General features: G+C 33.1%; 1 protein-coding gene across 1 annotated transcript; it reads left to right on the forward strand.

The window, feature by feature from the left end:
* The first annotated feature begins 2,299 nt into the window (after positions 1-2,299).
* Positions 2,300-3,305, forward strand: LOC148845647 (protein GLUTAMINE DUMPER 3-like). The gene has a single exon (XM_088955114.1). It carries the CDS (start codon positions 2,504-2,506, stop codon positions 3,035-3,037), a length of 534 nt encoding a protein of 177 aa, XP_088811240.1. The 5' UTR covers positions 2,300-2,503; the 3' UTR covers positions 3,038-3,305.
* Positions 3,306-9,591: the final 6,286 nt, after the last annotated feature.

The following is a 9,591-nucleotide window of genomic DNA, read 5'->3' on the forward strand; positions in this document are numbered from 1 at the left end:
AAAACGCAATTTGAACTATTACTTTTTACCTCTTTTAATTCCCTCTTATGAAATCTTGCATTTATTATATACTATTGTTATCTTTCATTGAATTAATGTTGCTATTGATTAAAACACCTTTATTTTTGAATTTGGTTCATCTCTAATAACTTTCATTCTTTCTCATTGAACCCTATATTTATGCTATTTTTTTCTCAATAATAAATTTTATCATTTAGATCAATATCCAATACTTTTTAACTATATAAAATCCAATTTTTTTTAAAACCAGCCCAAAAACAAAATTGTTCTTCCATCCTAGTGGCAAGTAAGCAGTTCGACCATCCATTTTAAATAGGTCAACCCTAATGTCATAGTTGAATAATAAAACTTTTAAAATAGAAATACAAAAAAAAATTGTCCACATCTTTAATATTTTACATAAATCATAGTAAAGAAAAATAAGTGTTATAAATAATAATTATTTTCATTGATGTTGGAAATGAAATACAAAACTTGTGGTAGACCCAAAGATGAAATTGTTAATCATATTAACAAAATTTATGGTAGACCCAAAGATAAACATACAAAAACCACTAATATTTTATGTTAATCATATTAAAAAAAATAAGAATTTCTTTTATTGATGATTGAAATGAAATACAAAATTAAAACAGACTTGAAAATGAAATTATTTTCCTATTTGATGGCATCTTGATATTTCAACCTTATGGATCAAATGTGTCAGCCATTGATATCATAATTAAATGATAAAAATTAAAAATATAAAAAATACATAAATTTTGTAGAAAATATTTGGGCACAATTCTAATAATTTATATTAATCATATTAATTAAAAATAAGTTTGATAAAGAAGAATTGTTTTTAATCATTTAAAACTGATCCAAAAATTGAATTATTTTTCTGTTTGGTTGTGAGTCAATAATTCAAACTTTTGGGGTTAAATGCATCAACCCTCGATGTTATAATTAAATAATAAAAATGAGAAAGTATAAAAAACAAAAAAAAATATTTATAAAAAATAAAAAATATATATATAGAAAACATTTGAGGACATCTCTAGTGCCATATATTTATCATATTAAACAAAAATAAGTGTGATAAATAAGAATTATTTTTATATACAAAAATATAAAGCATATTATTACTATCTCCATCATCATCATCTAAAATTATCACCTACAAAGCGCTAGGGGGCACCGGGGAGCCATCCCCCCCACCCTTTATGGCTCAGAAAAAAACCCCATATATATTTTTCCCCTCCTCCACTCCCCACCCTAATGGTTGCCCGTGAATATTTGTTTAAATGTAGCATGTCCATGTTCGTTTGCCAAGCTGGAACTGACCATTATACATTGAATTATTGAGAAATAAGTTCTGATTTCCCCAAACTGTCAAAGAAAAGCTACTTTGGGACTCCTTGTCTTTTTCCTTGCATTCTATTGAAAGCCCAAATGCTGATTCCATCATCATTGAATTTGAGCCTCGTCCCAAGTCCCAACTACATGCATGGAACCGGCTACATGAATCCTCTTCTACCTTTTCATTTTATTGAGTCCTTAAATCATTTCCTATTATTCTAATCATATCCCTAAAGCCGATTCCATTAAACTCAATTCAAATTACAATACTAAGTCCTAACCAAAATCAGGCATAATTAATTTGTTATATAAGCATTGAAATATATATGTAAAACCATGCTTTGAAGCAAGCTTTTAAACTTACATTAGCCTTCTACTTGTTCAACTGATGAATTGAATCCGTTCTAGTGTTCTAGTCTAATTTAATCTTGTGATTTTATAAGCATTAAATGAACTCAAAACAAACCTCTTCAAAACAATACTAATACTGTTACAGACAAAACCAGAAATTGGAGCTGGATGAAGATGATGGTGAAACCTCCAAACGACCAAACCCCGTTTATATTATTCAAATCAATTAATCAAATAAGTGACGAAATCAATCGACCCCCCTCTTCCTTTCTCATTCCCGTAAATTCCTTCCCCAAAATCATCATTGCTGTCTCTCTCGTTACGCAAGCACACCTCCCTCTCTCCCCCCCCCCCTCCTCTCTCTCTCTCTCTCTACGTAAGACCATGGTACTAGTGCGTTTGTACAGTAATTCTTTGAAGTACATCAAGGGACCCTGAGACCCATCAAATCAAGAGCCCCTTACTCCGGATAAGTTTCACAAATTCACATTAAAATAAGAATAAAAAAGTTTTCTTTAGAAAAATTATAGAAAAACAAGAAAGAAGAGAGCTAAGGAAAAAATATACTCTAGTAGTCTAGTAGTGGTTAGTGGAGTATTTTTTAGCTTAACCCACTCTCAAGAAATTCTCATCAACCCTTCATTCCTCACTCAATTTTTTCCCTATAAATTCTCATCAACCCTTCTCGTTTCTCCATCGATCCAACTCAGTAAACATCAGCTTTCTTTGCCTTTCTATTCTCACAACCTCTCATCAGAATCCCTGAAATTTCCTTCACACACTCCAGAAAATGAGGACAGGTGGTACCTTCGGCACAACAACCAGAGTGGCCACTGGATCCACAGCCACGACAGCGTCAGCACCGAAGTCGGCAGCGGCCGGAGCGGGCCAGCACTCGCCATGGCACTCTCCGGTGCCGTACCTCTTTGGGGGCTTGGCGGCCATGTTGGGTCTTATAGCTTTTGCTCTACTGGTTCTCACCTGTTCCTACTGGAAGCTCTCTGGGCAGTTGGAGGGGGTAGAAGACGGTGAGAGGGATGCAGAGAACAGGGAGGAGAAGGTCGGTGAAGCCATCAAAATTCCAACTCCGTTTGAAGAGAAGATTTTGGTAATCATGGCTGGCCATGAGAATCCAACCTTCTTGGCGACACCCATCTCGAGCAAGGCTTCTGCTTCTGCATTCGTAGATAATAGCAAAAACAAGGAAGATGACAACAGAATCACCCCAGACAGAGAGAAATCAGAGAACACTGAGAAAGCCAAGGCAAGTAGCCATGACCAGAACCAGGCAGAAAACAGAGAGACCCAAGAGCAGAGCCAGTGAGCTTTGTTCTAATTTTTCTTTTTTATCACAAACAAAAAAAAAATGTCGATGCTTGGTGTGGAAAGCTCGTATATCAGGTTTTGGGGTTGATTTCTGAGTATGAGCGGAGTGCTTAAATGGATGTGAGCTCCTCTTGGAGGAAGAGGAGGAGATATTAGAATAGTAAATTTTCATTTTGTTTTTCTTTTTTTTTTTCTCTCTTTTATTGAACTCTTCCGGGAATGTAAATTTGTGATGAGAAGAATTGATCGATAGCTTACTTCATAAATCTTCTTCCTCTGGTTTTTACGTTTTTTGAGTTCAGAGAGACAGAAGATTAAGAACACCGGGTTGCAATGAAGTAGATTTCTGGTACGATTCTATTTTTTTTAAACTACTAAAAGCAGAAACTTGTCTGTTTCACATTAAAAGAGGAGGGCTTGAATGCTTGATACACTGCAGAAGCCATTTGTGACCACCGACCATTCAGCCGGGCAGATTTGTCTCTTACAGTGAATAATAGTAGAAGCTCAGATTTGTGTTTGTGGCAAACAGAGATCAACTATTCAGGATGGTAGAGATGATTGATTCTAATCCAACGGCTGGTTGGAGATGGATCTAAAAATAACTGTTGAAAATTAATTGCAGGAGACGCGAAGCTCTTCGTGAGTTTTTTTATGGCGTTAAAACTTAGGGCCGGAGGCAGAACTGTTTTTGCTTCCGGATGACCTGTGGTGAATAAATATGTATTTATTATTAAAAATATATAAATATTTTTTAGATATAACATATGTATATATAAATATTATTTTATACTTAGTTTATATTTTTAGTTTAATTTTTAACTTTTTATTTATAAAATAATTATTAAAAATTATGATTTGAGATTAGGAAAAAAGTAGGGGTGTCCATGAAAAATCGAAAAATTGAATCTAACCGAGAAAATTGAACTGCAAAATACGGTTAATCAGATTATTAATTCGGTTTTTGGTTAACCTACAAAAAAACGAGCAGTTATCGAATTGACCGGTATATATATTTATATGTATATTTTATATATATCTTTAATATATGTCACATATTTTCTATATATTATGTATAAATATATATTCATTATATATAAATATATATTCATTATATATAAATATATATACTTATATTATATTTATAATAATCTATTTATAAATATATTATATATTTTTAAAATATTTAAAATATATTATATATCATTTATTATTTATAATATAATATTATACATATATTTATATCATATATATTATAAATATAAAAAACCAAAAAACCAAAGAACCGAATTGATCAAAAACCAAAACCGATGAACCTATTAACCGGTGGTACCACTTTGGTTTCGATTTGGAGAAATGAAAAAACAGCACCACCAAATTGACGAACCTGAAAAAAAAAAAAAAAAAAAAGGGTTTTTTACAAAAATAGTGGGGTATGGATCACATAGATCTCAAAAAGTTACCTAAAATAAAAAAGATCACCCCAATCAGGCATCTAAGTGCAAAGTGAATTGGGCTCCTGTCAACTTTCCCCGAGTTCACATCTGCCCCACACAGAAGATGCCTCAAAAACATCGTGCATGCACATCTTAAAATGTAATGAAAACATCTCCCATACTTGTCATTTAGAGATGTTCCCAATACACATTTGGTATGTGAATTCACTTCCCCCACGCATAATGATCACATCATTCTCATGTGGTCAACCGTTATCCTACATAAGTGTGCGAGTATTAATGAAAAATTAATGGTAATGAATATATAATTATAAATATAATAAAAAAGAAAAAAAAATAATGGTAATGAAAAATTAAAAAAATAAAATGAATATAAACTATAATAAAGATATTTATAAATATTAAAATAATATAAAAAAAAAGGCAAAACAGTAAAGCATTATTATAAATTTAATAAAAATGTGAAAAAATAAAATAAAAGAGATATATAAAACAATAATAATAAAAATTTTAAAATATGGAAAACATCATACAATATTATTAAGAAAATAATAAATAATAGTAAGGATAAGTAAAGATATTTAAAATATTTTTGGTAAGAAAGAAAAAGAAGGGTTTTCCATATGACCAACTTTTGAATATCAAGAGGATTGATTAGTTTTTATATTCGTAATTAATCAAGGAAAATTCCCAATTAATACCTTGTACTTTGGGCCTAGTACCATTTTAACTTTAAATGTAACAATTCAGTACCCAAACTTTTAAAACTTGACAATCTAGTACTTGTCATTAACTAGTTGTTAACCAGCCATTAAGTGACATTTGAAAAAGACACAAATGCCCTTCAAGTGTTATTTAATTTTCTTTATCAATCATCTAAACGTTGACAAAAAATTAATAGTCCCAAATCTTGCATTTTCCATTCAAGAAAGTTGGGATCACGTTTGAGTGGACATTCTGGTTACCCCAACTTTCTTGAATAAAAAAAATGCAAGGACTTGAGATTGTTAAATTTCTTGTCAATGTTTGGATGGTTGATAAAGAAAATTAGACGGCATTTGAAGGGCATTTATGTCTTTTTCAAATGCCACTTAATGGCTGGTTAATAGTTAATTAACAATAAGTATTGGATTGTCATGTTTTGTAAGTTTGGATATTCAAGCCATGTTTGCTTCACTGCTATGTGCTTCATTCTTTTAATTCTTGCTCATTTTGGGCAAGAATGAGGTAAGAATGAATAACATTAGAGTGTTTGACCATACAATTCTTGTCATGGGTCACATTCTTTTCAGAATGAAAATCATCCCTATGGCACAAAAATTGAATAGCTTGCAGCATGAAAAATAGTTATGCTCCATCTTGCTCATTTCATTCTTTAAGGAAACTCTACCTACAAAATCGTTGTCATAGATGTTTACTTTTACAAAAATACTTTTATGAAATCACTTTTATAAAAGTACTTTCACATGAAAGCCTTTTACGAAAACACTTTAATGGAAGCACTTTTACGAAAGCACTTTTATGGAAGCATTTTTACGAAAGCACTTTTATGAAAGCATTTTGATAAAAGCACTTTTATAAAAGTACTTTTACACAAAAAGCAAAGTACTTTTACAAAAGCACTTTAATAAAAATACTTTTATGAAAGTACTTTTATAAAACTACTTTTACAAAAGCACTTTTTTTACCAAAAAAAAAACTTTTATAAAAGCACTTTTACAAAAGTACTTCTATAAAACATCTATGCCAACTGGTAAACATTGACTGTTGGAGACCTAGGTTGGCAATTTATGAATACCGACAATTTTTTTTTTTTTAAGAATGAAAGTAAGCAACATAGGACACTTGTCAGTTTGAAAAGAATTCATTTTTAGGAAAAAAGTGTTTGGTTCATAGCAACATTTTCTTATTCTACCTATTTTTACCCATTTTTGTCCATTTTAGAATTTCATCTCAATTAGAAACGAAAAAGAATGACAGTTAAACCAAACATGGCCTGAATTGTCGCATTTTAAAGTTGGGGGACCAAAGTGTAGGCCCAACTCTTGGGCCATTAGGAGCAATCCGTGATCTACAGTAGCTTTTCAGTAATACAGCAGTGACCAAGGTTGTAGATCCAATCACATTCATTTGAGATTCTTCTCATGTAGGAGAAGACAAGATAGAACAGTCACCAACAATTAATGTGGAGTGCTCTCTCTCTCTCTCTAGATCTCTCTGTGGCAGTACTGGAGAAGTACTAAAGAGAAATGAGGTAAATATGAATTATAAAGAACAAAAACAGTGGGCGATTTTCTTTCAACTTCCTTTATTTTCTGGAATACAAGTGGTGGGTGACAGAAGAAAAGGAGGGGAGGATAGTTGGAAGTATGAATATACGCGGCGAAGATGAGAAATCGAGGGAATCTTCCTGCTTTTTCATCCTTCACTTCTCTTAAATATTCAACTGAAATCCTGTGGGACTATTTAATGTACTACTGCAGCAAAAGCCACTCTGCATTTGCATTGTTGTCCATTTTTGTATTCTAACAAACTTTCCTCTCTCTCTCTCTCACTCTCTTGTTTAATTGTTATCTCTTTTCAATAAAGCAGTATTATAATTGAAAGCAAAATCAAGAAAATATGCATTTTCTTTTATTTTTTATGGGATGGGTTCAGGTTGAATATATTACTCCTAAGTCCAAATTAGGATTGGTTTCAGCTATGAAAATGGAAACCCTACATTGGGTTTACAGGAATAACTGGATTGGAGAAATGCCCTAATAAGGCTCCGAATGATCGAGTTGATTAATTCATTGCTGAATATTGATGAGTTAGAATCCCAAGTAACATTAAAGGATGCTATCTTAGTCATTGATCTCAGCCGGTGGCATTGGTTTCTTGAGTCAAACAGGACTCAGATCCCACCCATTTCAGCAAATGAGTACACTGCCTTTTTGTACAGGGTTAGTGGGTGTGGTTAGAATTAGAAACGGCCAATTTCTATCCTTGTGTGTGTCTTGGGTTGATGGTAATGGCTTGAATTATATTGGGCCATTAATGGCAGTCATATAGCTATCTCTGTAATGTTGGTCTGTGGCCAAGAAGCCACAATGGTAAGAGCTAGATTGTTGGGACCTACGGAAAGACTGGCTATCTTATTAGTGCTTCAATCTCTCAAACTTTATGCACACTACAGAGAGTGGTTGAAATAATGAAGCTTTAACTGGGACCCCTGAAATAATTCAGATTGAATGTTTTGTGAAATGGACTACTCGGGTTCACTTTGAAGAATAAATACAAGATATGGAACATCTCATCAGCTCAGTGTTGCATGAGTAGTAGGATCTTTAGCTGAGGCATAAATGTAGAACTACTACCTCATTGGATCAGCAATTAATGAAGAGAACATCCCACCATTTCATAAGAAAGAATGAAAAGTACCAGCCACAAGGGGTGCCTTGAAATGGCCTGATAAGATACATGAAGACAAATGATAGTGGAACCTGAGTGGTTTGATTGATATCTAGCCAGTGTCAAAATAGTTTTGCTTGTCTTGACTCATCACAGACTAAGAACCCATCTGACTCAATTAGACCATAAAGCTACGAATAAGTGTTATACATGCATGTGTCATTCATCACCAGTTAATTCTGAAAGCAAATTAAAAAAGAATGTTTCATGAGTTGGTAGTTGAGAACGCCAATGTAGGACTTAATTTGTCACCATTTTTTCCAGTAACAAAATGCTTCAGAAATCAAATGATCCATGTCGACATTCTAACAAACGAAGACCACTTGAGATCTGAGGAGTGTGTTTAAGTAATAAATTTGAGGCACATAGTCAAAAGATGTATGTGTTATAGTACTAATAATTAATGAGTGCTAAATAACAAGTAGAGAAAGTGGCCGACAATAATAGGAAAGTTGGCCCAATCAAGTGGTTAAGAAATGCTGAAACAATCTATGGATGAAACAAGGAAACAACACCAAGGACTGATGTACATGTGTTGTTCTATGTGTTTCTAGCTACTTTCTGTATGTGGGTGTGTGTTTGTGAGTTAGTGAGAGAGAGAGAAAGATGTTTGAGCCACAAGAAAATTATGGTAATACAAGAGTCAAGCTAGCATTCAGGATCAGAGTGAAGAGAGAGAGAGATGTTTTTGAACCACAAGCAAAATGATGGTAATGCAAGCTAAAATGAAGGAAAGTAATTGATGTTTGAATTTTGAAGCATCAATTGTTGAAAGGGGACTATTGATCCGGCTCATATATTGAGCATTTGTGATTACTGTAGTTTAGAAGTGAACGTGGAACTGAAACAGAAACTCAGATTAATGCACACGTTAGGAACAGATGAGGTCGGAACAACAACAGATGGTTAGAGACTGCAGGACGACGAAACACCATTCTTAATTTACTTTCTCCATCGTATAAACTGGAAAATGATGAGAAAACAAACCCCATCATATATATATATATAGAGAGAGAGAGAGACTGTAACTCCTCCCCGTGTCAAGTGAATCTCTCAAAGATTTTCAGACTGTCCCGGCCGCTTTTTCTGTTTCAGAGGCAACAGTTGGTGCGTTTGAGAAACGGCGAGAACCCATCTAATACGGAAAGCTTTCCAATCTCAAATGTCTCACTTCTTAGTCAACAATTGTTGAAATTTGAAAAGTTATTGAATCACTTTGACTTGTTTTGAATAAATGAAAATTTTAATACTTTAATAAAAAACAAAATATATAATTTTCGCCGTCTGTGGGAATCGAACCCACGGCCACATGCGCTCAACTGGCTGAGCTAAGTCGGCATTACAGTGCATAAATATCACCCAAAACCTACAAGTCTGTTTTCACAGGGCAGTGGCCCATCATTCCTATGCTTCATCCCTTCATATGTCAATTGATGGAAGCAGTGGAAGACATTTTTAACACCTATATGAAAATTCTACTGTAAAAAAATGAGTTGAAATTGATTGATTCAAGACTTTAATTTATTATTTATTTCTACTGTTACTAACTTTTTTTGTGTGGAATACTAAGATTCTTAAGAAATGATGCCTGAAATTAAATAACTTGGAGCTTTTGAAAGAAAAAAATGATGGTTCATAAAAG

This window comes from Nelumbo lutea, chromosome 7 (assembly GCF_056320005.1).
Source record: "Nelumbo lutea isolate HS-2025 chromosome 7, American lotus-T2T, whole genome shotgun sequence".
Classification (NCBI taxonomy): Eukaryota; Viridiplantae; Streptophyta; class Magnoliopsida; order Proteales; family Nelumbonaceae; genus Nelumbo; species Nelumbo lutea.

What these genes read in the sequence shown, in the direction of transcription:
- LOC148845647 (XM_088955114.1), top strand. Translation starts at nt 2,504, where the DNA reads ATGAGGACAGGTGGTACCTTCGGCACAACAACCAGAGTGGCCACTGGA.